Source organism: Neocloeon triangulifer, unplaced genomic scaffold (genome assembly GCF_031216515.1).
Source record: "Neocloeon triangulifer isolate White Clay Creek 2 clone unplaced genomic scaffold, ASM3121651v1 ptg000022l, whole genome shotgun sequence".
NCBI lineage: Eukaryota > Metazoa > Arthropoda > Insecta > Ephemeroptera > Baetidae > Neocloeon > Neocloeon triangulifer.
The window spans coordinates 462,192-489,588 of NW_026775562.1; the positions used below are offsets into that span (position 1 = coordinate 462,192).

The following is a 27,397-nucleotide window of genomic DNA, read 5'->3' on the forward strand; positions in this document are numbered from 1 at the left end:
GACGCACAAGAAATGAAACAGTAAATGTCGGTCCCCTTGACGATTACAATACAAAAAAGGGGGACGCGGCAAAGTCACATACGTACGCACAAAATGCATAAAGAGGAACATCTCCATGGCACGCACTGGACTCGCGGCAAACGTGACTTCATGCCCAAGGGCTGGCTGAGCAAACAGATTAGGCACACATTCTGCTACGCGCGCCCTTGAATAATTATAATCGGACTGAAGAGAGAAAGACCCTCCCTAGCTCTGCCACCAGCAAGTCAAGCAAAAAAGCGCATTATTCTTGATGGAAGGTATATTATGTAAAATCTGCACAAATTAGCAGCAGCTGCGAATGACGAAAGGGAAAGCAGTGGCGCGAAAGGGAGAGAAACAGACTGAAATAATATACAAACCGCGTCTCTTTGGTTGACACGAAGCTTGATAAGTGACCAGAGTAGGATATAAACAACAATGAAAGGGACGGTAAACAAGATCTGGGAGAACTTGATGCAATTTGAATTGGAAAAAAGAGGAATTATTTAGAATTACTTTAAAAAAAAAACATGAAAAAGATGATTTTAGCTTTAATATTGTTCAAGTTCACAGATATATTAAAAGTGCAGATTTTGGAAAAATTTAATTGAATTAATCAAGAAAATAACGGTTTCGTTATCATTTTAATGAAGATAATTAAGAAGAAGAAGTAGTCTTATTATTAAGACATAATGTGTAGAATTCTGGGGAAGAAAACCAATAAATTTTAAATTTGAATATCATGAACGTTTCAAAGGTTAAAATCGAGTCTATATAAATAAACAAAGATTTTAAAATCTAAAAAAATTGCATCCAATAAAAATTAATAGCTTAAAAATAAAAAAATGTGATTATTGATGTTATTTTTAAAATTCATTAATCTTCATTATATTGATACAATTAAACTTAAAAATTTATTTACATTTTAAAAAGTTGCAGCTGCAAAAAAAATTTCTATGTACTTTTTCACTTTTTGCAATGAACAAATTGGTTTATATCATCTCTTTGAATGTAAAGTGAGTAAATTATCACTTTCGGAAACATCGAAAATCAAACTTTGAACAATTTATGTGCATTTCTTTGAGTGTTATTATATAACATGCATGTATACGTGCGCCGTTGGTGTTCAATAAATATTTCATTCATCATTATCATTTTAATTTTGAGTATCCTTTATTTATTTGGACTTTCTCATAATTATCATAATTATTGCAAATTAATTGCTTTTATTTAATCACTTTTATTATTAAATTAAAAAAAATTGCAAGTTGCCAAAATGAGACAGAAAGTCATCAACAAAGAAATAAATATTTACTAAAAATTATGTCTCTATTAAGGTCCAAATTTGATATATGAATTTCAAATTTTAATAGGATTTAAAAACAATAAGTTAATTATAAACACTTTCTCACACAAGCATTTTTGTATGTTCTCAGATTTTTTTCTTTTCATTTGTCTTTTGCATTTTGACTTGAGCGCTTCATTTTTCATCATTATTCCCATCACTTGCGAATGCTTGCGAGAACAGAATTGTATAAAAAAAAAAATGATTTCATTTTCACTTGGCTGCCTTCGATGGAGTCGTGCCATCGGTTGAGAATAATATACGTAATGGCATTATTGTTGTATGTTATATTTATACACCCATCTTATGCGTTTCATTCCAGAAATGTGAGAAGCTCTCGGCTTCAGTCACTTAATATCTCAAAACAGCGAAGGCATTTCGTTTTGACATTTGAGACCGACATGTGTGTGTGAACCAGGAGGGAAAGTCAGTAACCGCTACGCATTGTGATTTTGCGTTACTCCCAATTTTTTAATTGCACAGATCTTGATCTAATTTTATTCGATATACAAATTGCGAACTTGATATTCTGCATTAAAAGAAGGATTAGAATTATTTATTAAAGATATAACTTTGTTCTAAATTTTGTAGTAGTTCAGGGAAAGTACGAAAAGGACCACAATTTACCGTTTTATTCAAAATTAATTTTCAAAATATAAATTATTGCAATTTTTTGTACCATTCATTAAAATTTATGTAAGTAATATTTAATACGTAAAACAGGGGGAGAAAATTATATAGAATAGTGACTTTGAATTCCTAGGCGCAGTGAATAATGGATTTCTTGCATGTTTCAGCACTCAGCTGCTCATTTGAGGATATCGGAAGGTTGAATTTAATTGGCGGCCCGCGGCTGCCGTGAAGATTTTCTAGAGAAAGAACTCGCACGGCAGGTGGTCTATTGAGGGATACACCCCTTAATCTACTTGGAATTACTCTCCTAGCCCACATTAAAGCTCTCTCGCACATATTTCGTGTTTTAGTGGCAAAAATTCAGGCCGGCGGCTCTTTTGAACCCCGCTTTTTATTATTCTTGTCTTTCTATTTTCATTCGCCCATTTGTGTATTCAAAGACGTCTGCCGATTATTTATGTTCCTCCGACACTTTTGAAATTCGTGTTCAAACACAGAATATCACATTTCTTTTGAGAAATAAACAGAAGCGAAAGGAATGTGGCGATAAATTTGTGTATTTTAAACTCGCCCCAGCAATGTAAATTCTTTTATCGGAATGGAGATTTTCCTTTCTTCCGCAACACGCATTTTCAATCAGAAAGGGTTACAAGGAAATGGTCTCGGTCAGCAGGGCGCCGGTGCTGGTAAGTGAACGCCGCCGCATTATTATCTCTTCCTTTATCTTTCTTGCGTAACACATTCACTTTTCTTTCTGGCTCGAACCGCGACCTGAGACGGCGAGAGACGTTCTTAAAATTAGTAACATGCAAGTGTGCTTATCAGTTAAGTCTGAAAGAAAGGGAAGGGGAGTGCAATTGACCGCCAGCTTAAGCAAACTTGTAACGTTTACAGGTTATTTTTCGTTTCAAAGACTACAAAAACAATGATCAACCAATTTTTAGTTTAAAAAAAAAATAATAATATTTTTTAAAGTTTATTAATTTCAATTTATATATTATCTATCTATTAAAATTCAATGTTTAATTTAATTTAAATTGAGCAATTAATATAATTTAACACTATTTCCTCCTATTTTTTTTTTTTTTTTGTTATACGTGTTAAACACTTTGTTACTTTTAAAATTGGCACTGGATTTTTCAAGACTTTTGGTACAAATTTTTTTTATTAAATTATTATATGTGATCGATGAGTATTCAAGGTTTATGTATGAGATTTAATCTATTTCGGCGGCGAACTTCTCGATATTATTAACTTGATAATATTAAATAATATTTATAAATATATATAATGTAAAAATAAATAATATGTGCCTGTAGCTTTTCTACACAAAACTGTGTGCAATGCAGAGAAACTTTAAACAATTGGATGATATATGAATACTAAAAAAAGGAAACTTACTTGCAACATTTTTCAGAATCCTTATGTAACATCGTTTTAAATGCACCAAACTAATTGTTAGTAAAACGCCTCGTCAAACTTGCAAAATCACTTAAACCAAGCACTCCGGTTGAAACTTTAGCAAGCAAGGTCGATGGTGTTCACCAGCAATGAAAAAAGAGTCGCCGCGCGCGACCTCAAACCGAACAGCAGCAGGCAAATTTATTATATATTTCTCGAGGGCGACGATCCGATTTCGACGCTTCTATTTCACCAAAACCGCAAACACTAAACACCATATAATCGGTTCGTGCAAACACTGCTAAGCCAAAGTTACAACTGAAAGCGATAAAAAAATTTGAAGGCGTGACTGTTTGCGTACAACGGTGTAAAATAAAACATCTCTCTTTCCTCGAAGGTAAAAAAAGGGGAGACGACGCTGCACCTCCAGATAAGAACTATATCAGCTGTTTGACAATCGTTAATTTATATCTGCTTTCATTATTATCTGGCTGATCAGAACTGTGTTTCCTGCTCATTGTGAGAATAAAAATACGGTCCACGCCCAATCGGTATTTTGTTAATTTGGTTAACGCAATTTAATTAAATTTTGGGAGGGCTCGAAAAAGCGGAAAATTTTGCACAACAATTTTTAACAGCGAGATAATGTTTCTTATATAAAAATCAATTTAGCATATATCATCCTTTTTTATATCTCAATAATTAATATAAAAACATAGCAAGAAATAATTTATTTCTTTTTTATTAATTATTTCTATTTAAGGTTAATTTTTTTTATTGATTTAAAAAACTTTTTCTATAAAATCTTATTATTTTTTTATTCACAAGCTGGTATGTAAATTTATTAAACCGCATTATTAGTTACTTTTCTTATCTATATATCCCAGAATTTTTACTATCAGTTTAGAAATACTTTCTACAGAATGAAAATTCTATCGTTCCATCTGTAATACTTTTCTGTAAGATAAAATAAAAAAATTTACATTATTTATAAATTTGAAATTAAATTTAAAATTATATCCATTACAACTCAAGCCACACCCATTCAGTAATTGTGTTAAATTGGTTGGCGTATTTAAATAAAAAATTTGCAGGGCGCGAAAAAGGAGAAATTTTTGCACAAAAAATAATTTAACAGCGAGATACAGTGATTCGTTATTTTCTTGTAGAAAATTAATTTAGCATAATATTATAATATCCTTGTTATGTATTTTTGATATTTCCCAATAATTAATATAAAACCATAACAAGTAAATAATTAATATATCGCTGCGGGTCCTTTTAAATGGGCTAAATCCATACCCGGTCAGGTAGCAAATTGGCTAAATCCATGGTTGGTCAGCTAGCAAATGAGCTAAATCCACTTTTTCAAACTTTTCAGCAGGAAGAAAACACTGAATTAAATCTGAACCCTTGTGCGCGGTTGTAGCAATCATTTAGACTATGTTTAAGGACATCATAAACAATATTTTTGCAACATTAAATTGATTTCAAACTAATAATTTGTTTAATGGGAACCTAAAATGGGGTTGACAAAGCCCAATAAAATTATTGATTTAAATATAAAATGTTGCTTTTACTGTTGCAGGCAACAAATATACAAATTTACAATAAATGTTTTAAGAAAAAATAAATTTTAACATTTTTTTGGGTATCATCTTGTCGATTTACTTTGATTTGTATATATATAATAAGTGAACTCATATCGCTGATTATTATGATTTTAATTATAATATCGGTGAATATAATCAATTTTATTTAATTAATTTTAACATTTCTTAACTTTCATTTACGTCTCATGAATATTAAAAATCTTTAATTATTATTTTTACTCCAAATCTATGATATACAAGTTCCCGCTTGAAAATTATTGCTCATTATTGCCCGCTGTAACTTTTTTTATGCAAAATTCTCTTCACTTTTATTTCCAATAGGTGTGCACTAGGTATACCTCCTGTTTTTATTTATAGGATAATTTTTAACTGTCCTGTGTACTTTAAAATTAAGTAGATAATTTTTTTTCTCAAAACTTATTAAATTCAAAATTATTGTTCATTGCTAGAGCTTAGAAATTGTTGTACCAAATAATTAGAAGATTTTTCAAACTTAAAAAAAATCTAAAAATAGTTATAATAACAATATAGATTATAAATTTGTATAATAAAATCTTGTGCATTAAAATCTATTATTTAATAAATCTTTTTTTCCATTAGAAATTGATAATTTTTTTAATTGGAATTTAAATAAATAAATAAAATTTTTAAAAATAATTTCATAGTATTTTTATAAATAGTTTTTAACGGTAATTAATAATATATTATTTAACATAAATTTAATGGTTATGTAATGATGTTTTATTATTTTATTAATTTTTATTAATACATAAACACAAAAAGAACAATAAATATTTTAACGAGCTTCGTCGAAAAATCCTGCTTAGTTTGCTTCAAGTAGTACGAGTGTTTAAAACAGAGAAAGAGATCAAACAAAGAAAACAAATTTTCTGGCGGAATTTTAATTATCTGTGGATTTTAGCATATATTATATCTAAAATTAAATTTACTGCTTTAAAATATCTAATTTCATTTTTATTCAATTGAGCAGTCTTTTTTAAAAATGATAATTCATTTTAAACAGGTCTGTAATTTATTATTGGTTGATCGATATTTTTGTGTATTTGTTATACTATTATTCCATTATTGATAATTTTCAAGTTCTTCTGTGCTACTTCAGATATAGAATAGTATGTTTTAACAAATAAATAGCGGTGCAAAGCAAATCAGCATGCAGCTTGTTGAAAAGAATGACACTTAATATATTGGAGTAATTTAGTTTAATTATGTTAATGGTTATTAATTGATCCTGCCGCTTATTCAATTCTTGATAAGTTGGTATTAAATCTTTAAATAAGCTTTCAAACGATGCCAAGATTATTAAATTTGAATAAACAGAACCAGAAATACTAAAAGTCAAATTTTTAATATTATGCATCAAAAATCGACGGTGTACGGCATGGCTGCATAACCACTGCACATCATCAGGCACATTTCCCACCCATATTGCCATATGAACTTGGCCATCTAATGATATTTTGTGAACCATAAGGTGAAAATGAACCAATTACAAAAGCAAACGCGTTTTTGGTCAAATGTGGATTTAGCCAATTTGCTATACAGCTCTTTTTGGATTTAGCCGAATTGCTACCTGACCGGGTATGGATTTAGCCCATTTAAAAGGACCCGCAGCGATATATTTTATTAAATATTTATTTTTATATTTATTTAAAAAAACTATTTACTATATTTTTTATTCACAAGTATCATTGAAAATTTATTAAAGAGCATTATTAGTTACTTTTAATATCTATATACTGCAGAATTTTCATTCTCAGGTTTATATTATGCTTGATAGTTTCTAGAGAATATTTTTTTAGTAGTTGTATGATTGAAAGGGAAAATATTAAAATTACATTTTAAAATGAATTAAAAATTATATCATTATATCCATTACAATTCACGCCACTCCCAATTGGTGATTATGTTAATTTTTGTTAAGCGTATTTTAATAAAAATTTTGCAGGGCGCGAAAAAGGAGGAGAAATTTTGGCGCAAACATTTTTAAACGGCGAGACAATGTTTTTGTTATATTTCTTTTAGAAAATTAATTCAATTTTCTCGCGGAGCCGACGGGCGGAATATTTGAGCAAACACGATCCGCCTGTCTGCAGCGCGAGGCGTAATGATTATTAGTCGGGCGTTTACATGTGCTCTCCGCCGGCTCAAGTTGTGATAAGAGGTCCTTATCTCGCTCTCGCTGCGTGTCCTGCATACAAAAACGAGCTTTTGATACATTTCTGCCGTCGTGCATCGCTATGGATGGTAAAAAAAAACGGTGGCCTCTGTGTTTGCATTATTACCGAGGGAAAAAGAGAGATAAATTCTGCACGCGTCTGATATTTTATCGCCTGAACATTGAACAAACAGTGACTTTTGGCACTTTTGAAATTTTTATTGCCTCCAAAGAGAGGAAGTAAAATAAATAAAAGATGTGGTGAAGTGAAGTGCAGAATATGTGAATGAATGTTTTTTGTACGTTACAAAATCTTTTGCAAATAATTGTTTTAAAAATTCTAACAATTTTATAAGATAAATTAAGTTTAACAATTAGCTGCAAAATTATCTTTGTACTTAATTAAGCAAATCTTTTAAGAACTGTGTTTTGGAAAATAAGTATGTCTTGATAGGAGGTTTAAAGGTTTTGAGTAAAGATTAGTCAAAAAGTGGGTTGAAAACTACTTTTTTAGAGGTGCAATTTAAAAGTTTTGATAGAAAATTTTTTCTTACTAAAAATAATAATTTTATAATTTGGTTTTTTGATTTATCAAATTTATAGTCTAAAATTTAAAATCTTTTTATGCAATAGATTTTGATTTTATAATTTTTAACAATTTTTTATACTTCAAAACTTAAGTTTTATTATTAAATTAATTTTTTTCTTAATATATAACAACAATTTTGAAAGCTTTAACATGCTTTTGCTTTTTAAATCACAACACAAATAAAAAAAATCTAATCTATTACGATTAATTACAATTTTGGTCTAATTCTGTTTCTTAAATAAAAAAATGAATTATTCTCACATACTATTGAGGTTAATTTAAAAAAAAAATGAAATCTGCAGATATTACTAAACTTAAACTTGAATAGGTTATTGCAGCCTAATTTTGCCATAATTATTTTCCCGATGTTACCAAACTAAGATTTAAAATTTAGTTTTTGCAGTATATTTTATGTATTATACATAATTATAGGCTTTCTCACTTTCTTTTTCCCTTTACTTAAGAAGAGATTATAAAATTCTTGGTACGATTTTCATCTTCTTTTCGAAAATTGATTTCTCCATATTTAATGCAAATAATATTCAAACAATTTTGTCAAATTACCAACGCGTTATTTAATAGTAATTGGATAATAGTGCAGAGAGTGTCTTTCCAATCTGGCGAGCCGTCGAGAACAAGCTCTCTGTTGCCGAGCAGAATATTAATTTATTGTATCGTCACGACTGTCATGAGAGAACAAGAGGGAAAAACGATATAATAAAACGTTCACAACACACGGCGCGCCAGAAATACATACATACATAAACGGGTTGTGAGCATTTTACGATAATCTAGTTTTGAACTCTTCTGATAATAAAGAGCCCGGTTTTGGTACAACCGCTAATATAGTTTAATATTCATTAAACCTGGGTGAGCAGCACGCGATTCAAACACGCTCAATTTCCAAAGTATTGCGCTGGGTCGCTCAGTGTTTATAAAATAATTGCAAAACGGTTGTGCTGGAAGTATAAAAACAGGCACGCGTGCGGGTGTGTCGCAAAATCTTGATTTGTATTTGCAGAGGTGTGTGTGTGTAATAACAGCTGTTATACTGCATACCAACGGGACGACCGTAAATGGACATTTAATTTCCCTTTGATATGGTAATTGCATTTAAAGGTCATTAAGTACAGTGAAATTCACTTAATGTATGAAATGAATTTGTCACTTTTCTTTACGATGCATGGCGGGTCAAGAATATTATTTAGAATTGAGCTTCATAAATTAAGGTATCCGTTGAATTTGTTTTTCAAGCATTGGTTTTCTCGCTCAGTTCCTGAATCCACTTGAAAATTTCTTTGAAAACGTATCCTTTTAAAATTGAATATATATCGTCTATAATGCATAATTAACAATTAATTTATATGAAGCAGAAAAAAAAACGAAAAAATCCTTTCCTTACATCATCTTTGACAGATAAATTGAAATATTTAGTGAAATGGTACTTAAATATTTAAATTAAGGGTTATATAATTAAAAAAATTAGTGTTGAAAAATGTTATAGCGTAAATATTAAAATAAATTGACGCATTATAACTAATGTTGTGGGAAAATTTAAAAAAAAATTAAAAGTTAATTAAAACAAAGTAACTTAAATATTTATTAAATTAAAAACTTAACTCAAAATATGTTTATTAAGTAATATAGCATCAAGATATTTTAGATTTTTATCTATTCTCCCATAGTTTTGGAACTTTAAAAATCAAGATTATATTTATTACCCCGTTTGCTGCCAATTTTTTGTCACCAAAAAAACTATAAACAGTCTCTGACAAAGGCAATGAGATTTATTTTGAATAGTTTGTCAGCGGTTTTTTTTATTTCGCGATTGCTTCAGCTCGGCAGTTTGAAACGAAAACAAACACCACATGGCTCAGCCTGCATGCCGGCCGGGTTGCATAATCACTTGCTTTGATTTTGATTTACAGTGTTGTGTGTGTGTCATTTGGTTGCACTTGACTCGATTCTCACGTGCACCGAAATAGCCTCGGTCTGGTGCGCATCTATATTAATTTTTTGTGATTTATAGAACAAAAACGAGGGGGTGCAGCCTCGACCCGAATTAATCAAGCCTGATAAAACTTTCGGTCTGTTTGCTCTTTACTCTCTGCATGTTAATTCCAGAGCGAGTGACGCAACCAGCAGAGCAAACTAACTCAATTATCGCCAGCACCAATTCTGCTAGACGTATTTACCAAAGTATTTCGTAACGGTTTTGTTTGAAGTGGCTCGGAATTTTAAAAATAATTTACCACTTTTCAGATGTGGTGAAATATGTTTAAAGTGTAGTAGAGCCGCTCCTTTGACCCGGTCGTAATATTCAAATTTAACGATACCCGAGCCGAACAAAATTCAAAAGCGTTCTCCCCTTTCGTAACAAAAGCGCGTGACTTATAATTAGTTTTAAATTACGTTTAGGAGAGCATAAAATTTAGTGCCTATAAAATGTTCGGAAATTTACAAAAACCATTAAAAGCGCGGGCGTGTGACGATAATCGTGATGTAATATTGAAATCAATTTAATAGGCTGAATATATCAATTTCACGGTTATAACAATTTAAAAACAATTTTTCAATCTTAATAAAAAAGAAAATGGGAATTAGGAATTAATTATAGTGTGAGAATTCCCCACCCACACGCCGAGCAATTTCATTTTGTGATTTTTTATTTGACGTCAGGAAATTTATGCTCGGACCAGCCGGATGAGGTTTAAATTTTGTTATTAATAAAACATGCCGCGCGCGCGGGACCAAAATAATCCGGCGAAAAAAAAATGCCTATGTAAATAAGAAACCAATCCGAATGAAATGAAGGGATTACTTGAATGCATCTCTCAAAAACGACTCAATCGCCGCGGGGATTCATCTCTGTCAGCACAGCTGGGACCGAAGAGGAAAGGTCAAGCAACTCACCTTGAACGGGTTAAATGGAGACGCGCTCCATATATTATACAGGCAGGCGTGGGTGATATTCTCAATTTTTCTTCCCAAATGTTTTCCAAAAACGTGAGCTTGAATCAATCATCGGCGATGGGACGGAAACACCGTGTGCACTGCACTGCATGCAGAAAGAACTAAAACTCACTTGCTGGTTCGCCAGCCGGCGTTTTATGAATGGTGGGAGATGGGAATCGGCCGCTGAGAGTTTTTAGCGCCAGCCGAGTGTAGGGCGACTATCTCCCATGACATCAAGCAAGGGGAATATTGCTGCGTGTAAAATTATTGTATCTTTTTTTAAAACTGCTTCGTCGCGATAAGATTCGAAAGTGCGTTTGCAGAAATCATTCGAAAAAATAACGAAAAATTCGTCGGCGAAGCGTGAAAAATGTCTCTTACAATAGGAGGCAATTTGTAGTGAGCATAAAAAGTCGATGACCGGGTGCCTTCATGACATGCACTTAGAATGGAATAAAGAAAGAAAGGAAGGGTTTTTATCGTTTGAAAATTGCGCTTATAAATAAATCGAAATAAATAATGCAAGTAATTAAGACCTTAGATTTTAATGGAGATTATATAATTATTTTGTAAAAGAAGTTAATTATATTTAACAGGATCAAGGTTCAATTATAAATAATTTATTTTTTGTTAAAGTAATAAGTACAGGATATTAATTAATTGAAAATTAATACAAAATTTAAATTTAATAAACTAAAATTTGCATGTGGTACAGTTTTGTGAAAATAATCATAGAAAGTCTCATAACTTTTATATTTTTTTCTGTAATCAACCAATTAAATAAAAGATTATTTTCATTTTTAAAATTGAATAGAAGTTATTGAAATTTTAATTTTAGTATCTCAAATAAATTTTAAAAACTTGGCCAAACATAATTTTACGTTCCCTTTTTAATTGTTCAGAAGAAATCAATCCAAATTTTAGTACTTTTTAGGTTTAATAATTATTTATAAGAGATGATGGAGGCTATTAAATTAATTGTTAGTCGAGACATGTTTTGGGAATAATTTAACATTATAATTATAACTGGGAAAAAATTGCAATTATCAAAATGCCATTAATTATTAAATTCATACAATGAAAATATTCATTGAAACTTCTTTATTTATATATTCATCTAAATTTGATATTTAGTTTAATATCTCTTTTGTATAGTCCAAAGAATAATTTTTAATTGTTAGATTAAAAAAAAAGTATAGTCAATACATAAGTAATAATTTAAAATAAATCAATTTTAAACAAAAACTAAAATAAATAAAATAAAAAATAATGAATTATATTTTTTATCTTTATATTTTTTAATTACATTTAAAATTTTGTAAACTTTAGTATTTTAAATCATATAACGTCTTGTTGGAGGTGCCACGTGCTTAATCCTTTCAATGTCATGAGTGAAACAATGCAACAAGACACACCACCTCATTACTCATTAAATTCTGAGTGCGGTTGTAGTGAAAAGTAATGCATTCGCTCTGCGTCAGTATTACAAGGATAATTAATATTATTTTTACTCAACGCAATTTAATCCCTTAACACAGATAATACTATATAATCTTTATCTGTAACGTTACAATAAACGATCCCAGCAAGAGAAAAATAATATAACGCACTTTTTTCTCTCACCGGTTTCATTTGCACGCAACAATCGAAGCTCGAGGAAATATTCTTCTTTTTTTTTTATCAGATTTATATTCCCAGCCGTCTATTTCATTGACTGAACCGCGCGATTGTTCTGATGAAGCGGTGAAGAGTATTATTTTCACAATTACGACGCGAGACGAGGGACGATTGTGGTTTTGAATTTCCTTGCTTGCTCACTGTGGATTTGACTTCATTTCTAATACAATCACGTGGAATTCTCAATGAAAATCTCACTGGGTAAGCAATAATTATCATTAAAATTTTGTTTAAATCAGTTTAAATAACAAACAATTAAAGATTACCCTTTTGTAATTTAAGAAATATTTAACATAAAATTGAATTTGAATAAATATATAAATAAAGAAGTGTTAAAGAATATTTTCATTATTAGAATTTAACAAATTAATCACATATTGGGCACTCTATTTTTACAGACGTTAAAGCAGTATAATTAAAACCCAGCTATAATTATAATTTTATATGATTTCAAAAATATGTCTAGAAGTGTTCTCTGATATTAAAGTGCCAATACGTAAGTTATACAAAAAAATTAATAAATGTAATTTAAAAATTAAAAGATAAGCAATAATATTCATTAATTTTAGTTTTATTCTTTTTTAATTTTTATTAAATACTTATTTATTTAGTTTAAAATATTATTTATAAATTAATTAAAATTTTGTTTAAATAACAAACAATAAAAGATTACTTTTTTGACAGTTAAGAAATATTCAAATTGAATTCCAATAAATATATAAATAAAGAAGTTGCAAAAGTAATATTTTATTATTAATAGAATTTAAAAAATTAATCACTTTGGGCATTTAACTTTAGCAGATGTCAATGCAGTATAATTATAACCAAGCTATAATTGTAATTTTATATGATTCCAAATGTCTATATTAAAAAAATAATTTAAAAGCCTCCAATATCTTGTATAATTACTGATCCACTTATACTGTGCCTTCCTGCTCATCTCAAGCTGAAATCAAGAATCAGCTGACGGAGTACAAGCTTTTGACCTTTCGAGGGGAGAACAAGAAGTCACATGTCGCTCTCACTTGTACACGCTAAATAATTTAACGAGATGCAAAACGGACGTCTCTCTCTTGAGAGAATTACGTGTGCTGTGACGAGAAAAAATAATCTCTGGCAGCAAAGGACTACGGTGTGTGTCACTAATCATTATAAACGTCGCGGCGGTTCATTACGGTTTCAGCACACAATTCTTCTTCGTGACACAACAGCTGCTTGACACACGCGAGTGTTCGCCTGCACTAATAGATGCACTTTTGTGATTTGCATACGGCCTGATTTGGAAGCTGCTATTGAATTGTATGGTGATGCAATCAGAGTTCATTTTACATCCGTTTGCAAACATGAATTAATCGAGCAGTGAATGTCAATTACAAATAATATGAGATTATACGAAGAGAAATTTGAATTTATTATGACAGCAAAATCAGTAGATTTTTAATATTTAATAATTATATTTATTATTTTAAGTTTGAAAATATAAAAGCATAATCATTAGAAAATATATTATGAGTATATTATAATTCTTGCAGTTTAGCTTTTAATTTTTTTTATTTGGGTGATATATCTCGTTATAGGAGGAGAGTGCACTGTGGTTCATCATTAAAGTTAATTTGCATTTAAAATAGCAAATCACGATTTTTTTTTAATAATTTGATTTGACTATCACAAATTTTGTTTCAAAATTTTAATTATTTGAACATTTTAATTTTTTAATAAAGACATGAATCTACAAGTTTATCATTTTTCAATCAATCGTTTTCTGAAATACGTTGTTTCTGACAGAAACGTTTAAGAATGACATGCGGTTGGAAGTTTAAAATTGCTTTGCGAGCTGTGATGCGAAACCTTATAACCGTTCAACCTCTTTTTGCAGAGATAACAAAATGACCGCAGCGAAAAATTCTCGATCGTTTGAGAAGAAATCAAATATTTCTTCTGCTTTTTGTTACTTTTTTACAGGCCATAAATTTGAATTTTATAAATGGAACTGCTAATTTTTTCTTTTTAGAAATAGAGAATTTTATGGAAATTCCAGGCAGTAAAAAATTTCACACGGATTGTTTTATTTGCTCAAGCGCGAGAGGTCAACCTCCTCTGAAGAGCGTGTGCTCCGAGTGTCCCTCTAACTTATTCTCGCAGCTGAAAAAGTGCCTGCGCTGACGATGATTAGGCGAAAAGTATTCAAAAACATCTGTGCCGACGAGACACACCTGAAATCAACATCACTTTTCAGATCATGATCTCTCTCGGTCGTCGTCGTGTGTTTGTGGATTTTACGTTACACCTCGAGCAGCCCAGACAATGAGACGTGTTTTATCAGAAGAAAAGAGAGGGACGCACTTAGGCCGCCGCGCCGGCAAATGTAATCTGCCATCGCTACTGCTCATTAAGGCCGAGATGTTTTTCTCGGAAGCGGCGCCCAAGCCAGACTTAATTTGCTCAGCCAGGGGAATCGAGAAACAAAACCGTTGAGTTTTGGAGTGCTGCCTGCATTGTGATTAATCTGTGCTTTGTTTAGACTAATGAAAAAAAAAACAGTGATTTAACACGTAAAAAATAAGAAAATAAAATAAATATCACATGAAAAACAACTAAAGATTATTTTTTAATTGAAAGCAAAATTTTATTTGGTAGTTAAGTCAATAAGCAGATCAGTTATTGCAATTAATTATAAATTTGCAACACTCCTGCCATGCTTAAAAATTACGATTTAATCAAAGTGGTTTTCAATCAAAGTCAGTTTCAAAACCTTCAAGCTTTTCTTTATCGATTCAATGCAATTATATGAAATAAGCCATGATTTATATAATTAAAATTAAGTTATTAAAAAAATACACATATTTATATTACATTAAATAAAAAAAAATATAAGATTTGTATTTATTTTTAAAATAATTTATTATATTATTTATTTTATTAATTTGTTAATATTTAATTCAATGCTTTTAAAATTTCAAATCAAGTAGACAAGTACTTTAGATTTTAATATATTTAATGAATAGTCATTTATCACTGTTGTCCTCTTTTAGTTATTTTATTTTCACTGCAAAATTTAATTCTACAATTTTATATTCCTTTCTATTTATGTGTCAGAATAAAATTGGAATAAAAATGAATCAACAGGTTTTCGTGAGCTAATTTCTTGGACTTCTTAAAACACACGCCGCATATTTTTACATTCTCGTATTTTAAAAGCCAGCAGATTTCCATGCAGCTCGTCTCATGATATTTCTCCTCATTTCCTTTCTTATAATAAAGCATCCTCAGCATACGTGAGGTCAAATTCATTGCTCCTCGGCAGGATCACTGGATTTTGTCATCCGAAGCCTCATCTCGGACATAAAAACTGCGCCGGCCAAAAGACCGGTCTCACCTCTGGCATGCGGGATAATCTCTCCGGCTTTTGAGCTCACGACTGAATGCAAAAAATTAAAGCTCGTACGTTTAACACACATTCACCTGCTCATTTGAATAAAACGGCGACATTGCGTGCTCGGAAGGGCAACTCGAGATGAGCAACTGCGGTGAAAACATTCACCCGCGCTCATCTTTTTGCCGGCCCTAGACAATAAAGCAATATAAAGTAACTGTTGTTGTTGGTTATACATTTGGACCTCAAGGCTTTGCATGAAATTATACTACACGGGCCGTTTTATAATTTGTTTAGCAACGATTTCGCTCTAGCTGTGTTTATATTTATGGGCTTGGGATTTTTGAATTGGAGAATTATTGTGCGATTCAGAGTGAATGACGTTTGTGTAAAATTATTTTCCCGCCGGTGCTTGAGGAGTAGGCGGCTTTAAAGTGCTCGGTTTTATTATTATTATGCCTACGTTGAACGCGATGAGCTGCTGCGATAAGATGTATTTATTGTTCGAGAATCGTATATGTATGTGTTCGTATTGAGGGCAGGTCTATTAATATACATTACGAAACTATATAATATAAGCACCCTCAATTTTTATGTGTAATTTCTGTAGTTTAAATCAAGAATTTTACGAATATTATGAATTATTCATTTGATCTTTGTTTGTAAATATTTATAAAAATTTCCATCAGATTTAAAATGGAAAAATTACTTCAAATGCAGAGAGTTCTTTGGAAAATTAAATAATTACGAAACAAAATTAATATTATTTTCGTGTTTTATGCAGTCTGAATTTTTAAAATGTACTTTTTGCTTGATGATTTCAAAAATGGAAAGTTTATTATCTTATGTAAATTTAAACATGAGCAAGAGCAAACGAAAATGATGATAAAATGATCATTGTAATTAATGATAATGTTTAATCTTTTACAATTTCAAATTTTTAACAAATATCAAAGCAAGTCAAGCAAGGTTTGGAAATAAAAACTGAAGCATTATATTTAAAAATAAATTCCCCTTGAAAACAGCATGGTTCTGCAATTATTTTAATTTATTTTCATCACTTTTACAAACAATGTACAAAGTTTAATTTATCAATTGATTTCCTGCTTTAAAAAATTAAAAAATTTAAATTTTGACTCTAAATGACTTAACAAAGCAATATCATGGCATTTATATTCAATAATCAAAATAATTTTGGCATTTTTGATAAATAAAAACGAACAGAAACATTTGAATTCCACCCCCATATGTTGTTTAAATTGAAGCGAAGCGTGCGCCAACAGTTGCCGTCAGGATGTGTATAGGCGTCGGCCCTCCACATATAAAATATGATTTGATTATAAAAACAAAATAAATAACACCCTTTCTGTCTGCGTCCGAGAGCCCTGCGCACGTCAGTTTATTACACAAGTCGATGAAAGCCCGGCAAGCATGGTGGCAATTTAAAAATAGCCTCTCAAAAATTGAACGCATGACCGAGACGTGTCTGTTCAATTTCTCGTCAGAGAAAGAGAGAAGTGTGAAGCTTGATAAATGAGCTAGGCTTGTTCTTAAAGAGGATAAATGTTACGAAGAATTGAAAACCTTGCCAAGAAAAAAAACATACCGCACGAATGAAAAGAGAGTGAAGATGCACTAAAAAATATGCCAGATTATTCCATGAAGATCCTAAAATTTTTGAATTTATATTTTAGAACTTTTTAATTATTATGTTGATGACACAAAATTATGTTCACCACAAACAAATCAATTTTGCTTCTTCATAAAATATTTAAAATAAAAAATGTTTTCATATTTTTAATTCAATTGAAAATATCACGAATGATTACAATTGAATATATAATCTTCTTTCGCTGAAGAATAAGAAGTTCTTGGCTAAAAACGCATTATTTTTCTTCATTCATTCATTTAAAACAGAAATTTTTACAGTTCATCGCATAAGTTAATCCGTTTTGGTTTGGAGCTCTTAAAAATTCCAAAGTGAGGAAAAGGAAGTGAGTGCGTGTGGGAATTGACCTCTAGGGCGCATCAACAGTCTGGCTTATAAGGGGTGGAAATGGGGGTGCTTCGAAGCTGGTGGATATAATTGCGACGTAAAAGCCACGAGGGTCCTTTTTATTTCCTCTTCCTCCGTTTTTCGGTTGCGGTAGATCAAGAACTAGAGCATAATAGATTCATAGAGAAGGCGGCCAGTTTGTCACAGCTTTAGGGGACAGCCAAGGCCGAACCAATTGGGCCTGGGGATGAATGATAAATTGGTACTAATCTGTTTCTGTCGGTGATGTCAATTCGAATTTATGTGCTGGACGGTGAGAATGAAAAGCGGGAGAGGTATTGCGCAATTAAAAATAAACTGGTCCAACCACGATAGCGTAACGATTGATTCGATGAATTTAAAAGACGCCGGATTTAATAATAAAAGATTTAATTAAGTTCCTATATCGAAAATAAAATAATAATTTTGCAAGGTTTATGCATGAAAATATTGAGTTCGTAAATGAGAATGCATATTGTTTTTATATAATTCCTTTCATTTTTGCAGAAGTTATAAAGATATTTTTTGCAAAAATACAACGAGAATATTAGCAAAATGAGCAACTGTAAAACATGTTATTTTAAGCTGTAATTATTCAAATTTGTGGCGCAGAATTAACTGCATGACTACTGACCATAATTATGCATTTCGGATTATTTCTCTCTTTTAAAGGTTCTGTCATTTCAGTGGAAATATTATTTTAAATGATTGTTTATGTATTATAAATGAATTCGGGTCTTTGATATTTTGTTCTCAAACATAAATTTTGCTATTAGGTATTTTTAATCGCCAAATAACAAACCGTAAAAGTATGTTTGATTTTTTAATTATGTAATTATAACTACCATAAAATATGCAATATTGCTTTTAACACAATAAAGTGTGCTGCTCTTGCTCTGTAATTGTTTTATGTCAATTTTATGATGTAATGTCTACAATGTTTACTCACCATAATCTCATGCATCGGCGGTGCTGGCAGCGAAGGCGAAAAACACAATCACAGAATAATAATCCCTCTTTCCTTGTACTTTTTTGCTGGAAATTCCTCTACACCCGCGAGTGCAACATCTTCTCACCAAACACAACCAGCGACTGAGACTTTGCTTTTGCACCGCGAAAGAAAAAGATGATGCTACAGGCCGGTTTCTTCAGATTTATCGGCTCGGCAGAGGGGAAGGTCACTCACTCCAAAAAGGGGAAACGCAAGAATTAACACGTGTTGATTCTTGAGCGATCCTTCCCCTTTTCCAAATTTGAATTTTTTAGTTTCAAAACCGCACTACTTTTCTCTCGGATTATAAAAAACACGGTCCAGCGCGATCCTCACGTGGAGAACTCACTTCACTGACTGAGAGGAGAGATTCCTTTCTTTTTCTCTCTCCTTTTGAGAGCCGGTCGGTCGCCTCTTTTTCTTTGTTGTTTTTTTATTCTTGTGCACGCCGCGCGCCGCTGTATACGTAACATAAAAAGCGCCGAGACGCGGATAGCAGCCGCGGCCAATGGAGCTTTTATTATGGCAAGGCAAAACTCCGGCCGCACATTAGAGGCCCTGAATTATTTTTCTCTCCTCTTCTCAATTTGGCCAACGTTATAATGTGTGGCAGATACGAATTCTAACAGGCTATCTAATAATGGAGATTTAACAATCAAATGGCAGCTGCCACTATTTCTTTGATTGGGATCGACGTAGGCCAAAAATGTTAAAAATAAAAGAAAAAAAAAATTGCACACTATACTTTAGGCTTGTAAAATTTTGCGCTTAAATAGAATAGCTTATTGTAACTGCGTTATGTGTACATCAAACCTTTGCGCAAAACTTATTTTACACCTAACAAAACCAACAGAAACAATTATGTTTTAAAATGATAATGGAAATTGTAGAAATAGATCGCATATTTCTAGTTCTTTTTCCATTCATTCGTTGGTTGAGCTTCGTAATTTGATTATTTATTTATTTAATTAATTATTGACATAATCAAAAAGTGTTTTCTAAAAAAAAAGTAATGAAATTTAATATTGCCTGTTTAATTTCAAATTAATATGATCTTTTATTATTAATTATGCAAAATACACATGACTGTTTAATTTGTAAGTAACAATATAAGTCATTTAGCAGTGTCAAGAAGCACATCATCCTTTGACCTTCCAGGTGTGAATTATACTATGAATTTATCCTTTATTTTACAAACAAATAAATATTTGATACTTATATACAAATCGAGAAAACCGTTGGATACGAGGAAAAAATATAATCAAGTTATCTGAAGAATAATCACAATTTGAAAATGCAAATGGTTTTAATGGCACAAACTGATGAATTAAGCTTATAAGTAAGATGATATTCTGATTTTTAAGGTTCTCTTTGTTTTGTGTTATTTTTTATAGGAACAGATATTTGAAGACGCTGATTTAATTGCCTGCTCTGAGAGTCCTAAAAAATAAACAAATAATTCATAATTTTGTTAACCATCAAATTAATCTTATGATACCTAAATTATCTGTCACTTGAACAAAACTGGAGTTTTTGGCACTCAGTTGCCCAAGGAACTTTTCCTCTTCCGACGTCACCTTTTCTCCTGACTGGATTATCGCTTTCAAAATCTCTTCCTATGACGAGAAATTTTATGTAGTTAGGTACTTATTGAAGAAAGAAAATTAGTACCTTTAAGAGTAGACTTTCGTTCTGGGTAATCCTACCATTTTTCAGGTCCTTTTCTACAGCGGATAATCTAGATCGCAAATCACATTTGTTTTGTTTCGGCTCTTTCAAAGCTGACGAAGGACAGGCTCGAGAGATTGCCTCTTTGATTGACTGTTTAGAATGATGAAAATAAAATGCACTACAATTATAAAACAAATCGCAAGTTACTTCCTACCAACTGAATCGCTCCAAAGCTGTCGACCAGAGTCATGTTTCCGGCCACCAATTTCTCCATGGTTTCACTCAACTCCTGCAGTTGCTCTGCAGTTTCTTTTTTGCTCTCGTTATATTCCTCTGGCGACAGGTCATCCCTAATTTAATAAATTTTTACGGTTCATTGGACAATTTTTATATATTAAGAGATTTACATACTTATACTCTTCCAACTCATTAAGCTGCTGGCATAAGCGGTCACACTGGGATTGCAGTCTTTCTCGAAGTTGCTCTGTTTCCTCCGATCCATAAGATGCCATGGTATAAAAATCCTGAGAGAAAAATGTGGTATGAGAAAAAAGTTTGAAACCTCAAAAATTTGTGAAAAGAAGCGAAGTTGCAAAATCAGGAGGACAACGAATTCACCAAGCTCCCCAGCCGCCCGTTATAAAATTTCACTGTCACTGCCTGACTGCTAGTGGTGCTCATACATAAATTTGATAAATTGACAGTATCCTGCCTGCCTTGAACTTTTTTACAGGAGAGAATATAGAATATTTATCATAATGTGACACATGTGAAATTACCACAGTGCGCCAAATTATTCAAAAATGAGAAAATCTAAAGCAGAGTGAATTATTCTTTACATGCATTATGCAATGCTATTTACGAAGATGAACAATAAATTATCATGTAAAACACATACCGCTTTTTATAACTTTCTTTTGCCTCTCCAATCTCTGACGCCGGATTTTTGTTTTGCCCTGCCCAGCTGTGGAGAGGAAAATAAGTAAATTAAAGGATACGAATACTTGTCGGCCATGTTGATAAGTTCAACAGTTAATTATGCTGTCATGGCGGCCAATTGCGCTCGTATATTTTATGGACTTATAATTCAGTGAATTAAAAAAGTCTTTAATCGCGTCAATTGAAAGTTATTGTAGAAGCAGAATTATCTAAAAAAAAAAAAAATGTGATTTACAATGATTTCTACGCCAGTTGAATACGGATTTCAGCTTGTTTAGTAATTCAGCACTATGTTTTTAAAAGTTATTCCAAAATTTGAATAAAAATAACCGGTTTTATATTAAGAGAAAAAACCGATTAAAGTAATTTATCATAAATATTTCAGCCTTGCTAGGATTTTACCAAGTTTCTTACAAAACATTTACATCAATGACAAAAAATTTTTCATAACAATCATGATTTTTAATATATATATCGAATTGAACCTAATACAATAAAATGAAAAAAAAATAGCGTAAAACCGGTAGCACCGATAATTTTGAAGTTATTCTACCGATTTACAGCCACGCCCACTTCACTTGTCAGCAACGAGAAACGCATCAGCAAGAGTCAGAATCAGCAGTTTGCCTCCTACAAGTGTGAATCATGACGACGAAAGTGAGTATTTTTTTTTGTCGAAATCTCGCTAAAAATATCGCCTGTGCAACAAACGAGACTGACATCACTCATTAGGCTCGTTTGTCGCAGCTGTACTGTCTAATTAGCAGCTCGTCGAAGGGCGGGTGTTGAATTTTGAGCGGGTTCCACCTATCCTTTGGGATTAACAAACCGCTCTTTATACATACATATATGTGGTATAAAGTTTGCGTCACTCTATCTCTTGTCACCCAACTATTGATATTAACCATAAAATTTACGAATCGCCGATTTTTTTCTGATAAATTTTATTATTTTCTAGCTAAAAGCGCTTTACGATTTTTCGGGCGAAATTGGCTCGGTTGAATTGTCAATCAAGGCTGGCGAAATTCTCACTTTCATCAGGGACGTTGGCGCCGGCTGGTACGAAGGCGAAAACTCCAAAGGACAAGTCGGTCTTTTTCCAGAGAACTATGTTGAAGTAAGATTTAAAAATATGCGCAAAAATAACTTTTCTGCACTACCATATTTTCTTGAATTTTTGATAACTAATTGTTTTGTCTTTTTCCTAGAAAATTGAGGCTGGCCCTCCAAGCATTCCGGCCCCACAGCTGCCAAGTGCGTATTACGAGGAGCCGCCGGGTGAAGAACCGTGGTCCTCTGAGAACAACACAAACAATACTCAGCAAAACCAACAGGACGATTTCTGGGATGATGATTGGGACGACGACTCTGAAACTGGACAACAGCCGCCCACAAATGCCGCAACGGCGCCGGTGGAATTCAGGCAACCGGCTCTGGACCTCCACAGAGGCTACGACACACACAGTGTCATTAGTACGAATAGTCAGTCTAGCTCATTTTTATTTTATTATATATTTATTGCCCAAGAATGAATGGTACTTAATTAATGTGGTACTTCGTAGTTGGATGTAATTTACTTTTTAACCTCAAAAACCACTAAAAGGCAAAAAATTTACAAGCCACATTAATCATAATTAGGATGTGGTTGTTGCTATTTTTTTCTTTTGATCAAAACTTCTTTATCTCATTGATGATAAGATCAAAGTACATTTTTATTGAAAAAAAAAACAATTCCTTCACAATTTTGGCCTTTTTGTAAGCTAATTTTCAAATTCAAATTGTATTATCTAATTTTTCAGTGGGAGAAAAGGCGCCAACAGCAAAGAAGAATTTCAACCGATTCTCGGCTTTTGTCAAATCTGGTGGGGAGAGCTATATTCTTGGAACAGCCAAAGTGCATGTCTCGGAAGCAGACAAAGTCTACATAATGGTTAGCATATCATCAATATTAGTTACACAAATTTGAGCTAGAGAAAATAAAAAAATTGTTTATTGATCTTTCATGAGGATTGCTCATTTCATTCTATTGAAAGATTTTATTAATTTTTTATAGGACACTGGGACCCTGATCATGTGGAACGATCAGCATCAAAAATTCAAGGTCGAGGTTGCATCTCCGAAAAAAGAATCTAAAATGAGAGGCTTAAAAAGTTACATAGCATACAAGTTGACACCTACAGTGAGCTCCTAATGAAAAGAAAAATACATTTTACTCCAAATTATATTTATTTCTAGTACAATGGAATTCAAGTATCTCGTAGATATAAACACTTTGACTGGCTGCACGAACGACTGGAGGAAAAGTTCTGTCTAATACCGATTCCACCTTTGCCGGATAAACAAATCTCAGGTTATTTTTATTTTTTATATAAAATTTCTGCTGGAAATGAAATTTAAAATTGAATTAACAATTTTAGGAAGGTATGAAGAGCAATTTATTGAGCACAGGCGTGTCCAGCTGCAACTTTTTGTTGACAACGTGTGCCGACACCCAGTTTTATCTCAGAGCGCCGTTTGGAAGCACTTCATTGAGTGCACTGACGAGAAAATGTGGAAAATGGGAAAACGTAGAGCAGAAAAGGACGCCTTGGTCGGAGCAAACTATTTTGCCTGCCTCGAGGTTCCAGAGAAAATTATCGACCCATTTGACCTGTAAGAACCATTTTTTTTCTTCTTTTTTTTCTCTTTATTTAAAAATTTTACCAACAAATTGTAAGTAGTTGAAAGCAATTTTTATTCAATTCAATTACGGTTTAACAGAGAGAGGCACACGGAAAACGCCCAGAGATTTGTGACCAGCATGGACAATTCTGTGAAAAATGTCATGGCCACTGCTTTGGATCAGACGAAAAAGTGCCAGGCGCAGTACAAACGGGAGTACCAAAAGATCGGCCAGACATTCCAACAGCTGGGTGCTTCGTTCGACTTGGACAACTCTTCAGGTAGTTGAGCTAAATTTATTGGAAATAAAATCAATAAAAATATGAAAATTCCAAGTGAATCTCACCACTGCGATAAAGAGAACAGGAGATGCTTACAACAACATAGGCAAAATGTTCGAGGATCAACCCAAGCTGGACTGGGAACCTCTTGCCGACCAGATGCACATCTACAAAGGGATACTTGCCTCGTTTCCAGACATACTGCAGGTGCACAAGGTTGGTAAAATAAATGAACTGAATTTTATGAATTTAAACCCATACATAATTTTTAAGATTTATTTTCTTGTGGATTTTTTTCTTTATTTTTACTTTGTAAACATCCATTTACATTTTGCTCTTGCGATTTCAGGATGCTGTGAACAAGCACAAAGAAATGGAGAAAGTGGAACAAAAAGCACTGCCTGAAATGAAACGCCGTTCCGATGTCATGTCTTATGCGCTCTTGGCTGAAATAAGTCAATTCCACACTCAAAGGGAGGAAGACTTCAAGACTGCTATGAAGGGTTTCTTAAATGAACAAATCAATCTGTACCAAAATGTAATATCACTTCTTCTTTGTTGGGAAAAGAAATTAAACATTTATATTTTCAGGCCACTTTAGAATTGCGGAAAGCGTTACAGTTTTTCGAGGAAGCGGAGTAAGAGGAGTGAAGCTCAATCGGAGGAAAAGTCTTGAGTATATTTTGAAATCGATAGCAATCGTAAGCTTCCATCATTATGCTTAAGAAAATTCCAGATTTATTTGCAATAATCAATTGTTATAGTTATTTTGTAGAAACTCACAAATAATGCCTTTTTGTGTTTCTGGTGCATTTCTGCCTTTTTAATCTGAAGGCAAATTTTAGATTCCAAAGCAGTTATTATTAAAAATACGCTCATTCACCATTTTTTTAAGTGAAAATGTCCGGAAGTAATGAACGTTTGGATATTTGATCAATTTTTAGTGAATTGGTTGAGCAATTGAAACTTTATAATTAAATATTTGTGCAAGGCTATGATTCCATAAGATAGTCACCACTCTTGCCCTTGTAATTGACACATCATGTTTGATCGAAAGTCAAAAGCAATCGTGTGCCATAAAACCACTTGAAGTTGACCGTCTCTTTTTCGCACAAACCTATCTGAGATTGAAATTTGAATAATATATCCATCGTGTCCCTGTTAATGTTTTTGCATAAGAAATGAGATAATAAACATAATATTCCACTTCTACAATTATTGACAAATGAATGTATATTTTTGCCTAATGAGCTTGCGCGAAAGCCACACAAACTTGTTATATATAATATTACATGTCTCGAGGAAGTACTGTTTTGAAAGCAGTTAAATTACCTTCTCTAGTCTCTGCAAAAGCAGCTTCAGTTTTTCCAATAAATCATGTTGCACCTGATTTTAAAATTTAAGTTTTAGCAATCTTGTAATCAAGCAATTGGCCGTTTCAGCATTCTTTTACACTTGCTTTTAGGATAAAATTTTCTTGTAAGGTAATTCCTCTTCAGCAATAACACAAGTTGTTAATGTTATATATTTGCGTATCATTACTTTATTAAGGATTGTCTCACGCATATTAATCAATCAGTTGGTTTTAATTTGCAACCCCAATTTATTGCATTGTTACTGTATAAAAACAACATATATATTTGGGGCTTTTGTAAATAAAGTGGAACTATTTTAAACTATAAAGTACTGTTTTTATTTCACTAAAAAGACATATTCAACATAAATCATTCCAATGGCAAATTAATTTAAAAACATCTCTGCATAAATATTTCTCTTTCAACCGTACTCCATCAGACTATGCTGTAAATGGAGAAGGATTTTAAATAAAATTAACAATTTTACAATCGTTTTTGTAATACAAGTAAATTTATTAATTGATTTGAATATACAAACTTTTTTAGATAATAATGATAGATATATAGGAAGAAAATATTTGTGCCATCAAATAAAAATAGCGAATAATAATTCAAAAGTACACCCTCTTTAAACCAAACATATTTTTTATATGGTAAATAATACATCAAATTTATCCATAAGGACAAAGAGAACATTAACTCTAGTGTGAGATACTGAAAAATAATTGTAGATGGTGACCACAATTAAAATTAACTCCACAATTTAGCATTTTTAAATATTATGGTTAAAACATTTAAAATTAAATTAAATTTTGAACATTTTGTGACAATAAAGGGTAAATGTATTTGAATGGTCTTAATACATGAATTCAAATTATTTTGGCATACATACAACTAATAATATTTATGTCTTATAAAATTAAAATTAAAAAAATCAAATTAAATGTTCTAGGGGAGGGGATTTAGTGTTAAAAAAGGAAATAAAACAAATGTCGGTGCGTATAGTCTTTGAATGAAACATTACTCTTTGAACGACATTTTTTTAGGAACATTTCACCACTTACGTTATTAATTATTAAAAAGGAACTTAAACTGAAACAGTTAAACTCAGAAATTTTTAATTTTTTGTGGAATATAAGATACAATAGTTTTGGATCGTATGTAAATATTTTGTTTTTTTAATAACTGAATTTTCCAATCCTTCCATCCTAATCAAAACTGCATAACTCTTGAAAAATGCACGTAATTTTAATCTTGTAAGTCCTTAGGCTGCACAGTTCATCTCTTCTTGAAAACTTTCTCGGTTGAACAATCAAACCCCATTAAATTTGGCAAAAGAGAACCCACGACTTAAAAGTCAATCTGTGAATTCTTCCAGTGCCAAGGCTAAGGGAGCGACAACTCTTCTATCTTCTCCACTATAGGCGCCGCACCTGCAATTTCAGCGATTTTGCAAAGCAAAATGGAAGAGAGAGACACAATATTACTTATAATCCAGAAACACATGCGGCGAATCCGACACCATGCGCACGCGGCGCCAGCAGGTGAAACACGATCTTGAAATCGCCGATGCGTGCCCTTTTAATATAATATAATAATCGCCAGGCAATTAAACCCACATTTTTTTTGTCAAAGGAAACACTAAAAAAATATATTGCAACGACGGGTCGATAAGAAATAA

General features: G+C 32.0%; 3 protein-coding genes across 32 annotated transcripts in view; 1 reads left to right on the forward strand and 2 right to left on the reverse strand.

Moving 5' to 3' along the window:
• The window catches only part of LOC132204715 (coiled-coil domain-containing protein AGAP005037), a 99,837-nt gene extending 80,709 nt beyond the window's left edge, over positions 1–19,128 (reverse strand). For 12 of the 30 annotated variants that reach the window (XM_059633385.1, XM_059633397.1, XM_059633404.1 and 9 more), the window contains exon 1: positions 18,768–19,127. The gene's annotated coding sequence lies outside the window, so the exon portion shown is untranslated. Of the gene's footprint in view, positions 1–3,400; positions 3,703–10,691; positions 10,885–18,767 lie in introns of those variants that run through there. The other 18 variants (XR_009442548.1, XM_059633386.1, XM_059633411.1 and 15 more) reach the window with 5 other exon arrangements.
• A 721-nt stretch (positions 19,129–19,849) lies between these two features.
• On the reverse strand, positions 19,850–21,450 carry LOC132204718 (protein LZIC-like). The gene is made up of 6 exons (XM_059633413.1): positions 21,379–21,450; positions 20,892–21,004; positions 20,695–20,830; positions 20,481–20,630; positions 20,308–20,425; positions 19,850–20,249 (listed from the first exon to the last, which is right to left on the reverse strand). Exons 2-6 carry the CDS (start codon positions 20,990–20,992, stop codon positions 20,191–20,193), a joined length of 564 nt encoding a protein of 187 aa, XP_059489396.1. The 5' UTR covers positions 20,993–21,004; positions 21,379–21,450; the 3' UTR covers positions 19,850–20,190.
• Positions 21,451–21,993: 543 nt separating this feature from the next.
• On the forward strand, positions 21,994–26,055 carry LOC132204717 (sorting nexin lst-4). The gene is made up of 11 exons (XM_059633412.1): positions 21,994–22,076; positions 22,378–22,536; positions 22,628–22,901; positions 23,219–23,349; positions 23,473–23,598; positions 23,655–23,769; positions 23,837–24,071; positions 24,180–24,361; positions 24,417–24,577; positions 24,711–24,899; positions 24,953–26,055. Exons 1-11 carry the CDS (start codon positions 22,065–22,067, stop codon positions 25,001–25,003), a joined length of 1,635 nt encoding a protein of 544 aa, XP_059489395.1. The 5' UTR covers positions 21,994–22,064; the 3' UTR covers positions 25,004–26,055.
• The last annotated feature ends 1,342 nt before the right edge of the window (positions 26,056–27,397 follow it).

Excerpts from the sequence above, each read along its gene's own strand:
- LOC132204718 (XM_059633413.1), bottom strand. The coding sequence starts at position 20,992 with ATGGCATCTTATGGATCGGAGGAAACAGAGCAACTTCGAGAAAGACTG. Across the intron at positions 20,831-20,891 it reads AATGAGTTGGAAGAGTATAA|GGATGACCTGTCGCCAGAGG; the intron begins GTATGTAAATCT and ends TTATTAAATTAG. Across the intron at positions 20,250-20,307 it reads TCAAGTGACAGATAATTTAG|GACTCTCAGAGCAGGCAATT; the intron begins GTATCATAAGAT and ends TTTATTTTTTAG.
- LOC132204717 (XM_059633412.1), top strand. Across the intron at positions 22,902-23,218 it reads CAGTGTCATTAGTACGAATA|TGGGAGAAAAGGCGCCAACA; the intron begins GTCAGTCTAGCT and ends CTAATTTTTCAG. Across the intron at positions 23,599-23,654 it reads CATACAAGTTGACACCTACA|TACAATGGAATTCAAGTATC; the intron begins GTGAGCTCCTAA and ends ATTTATTTCTAG.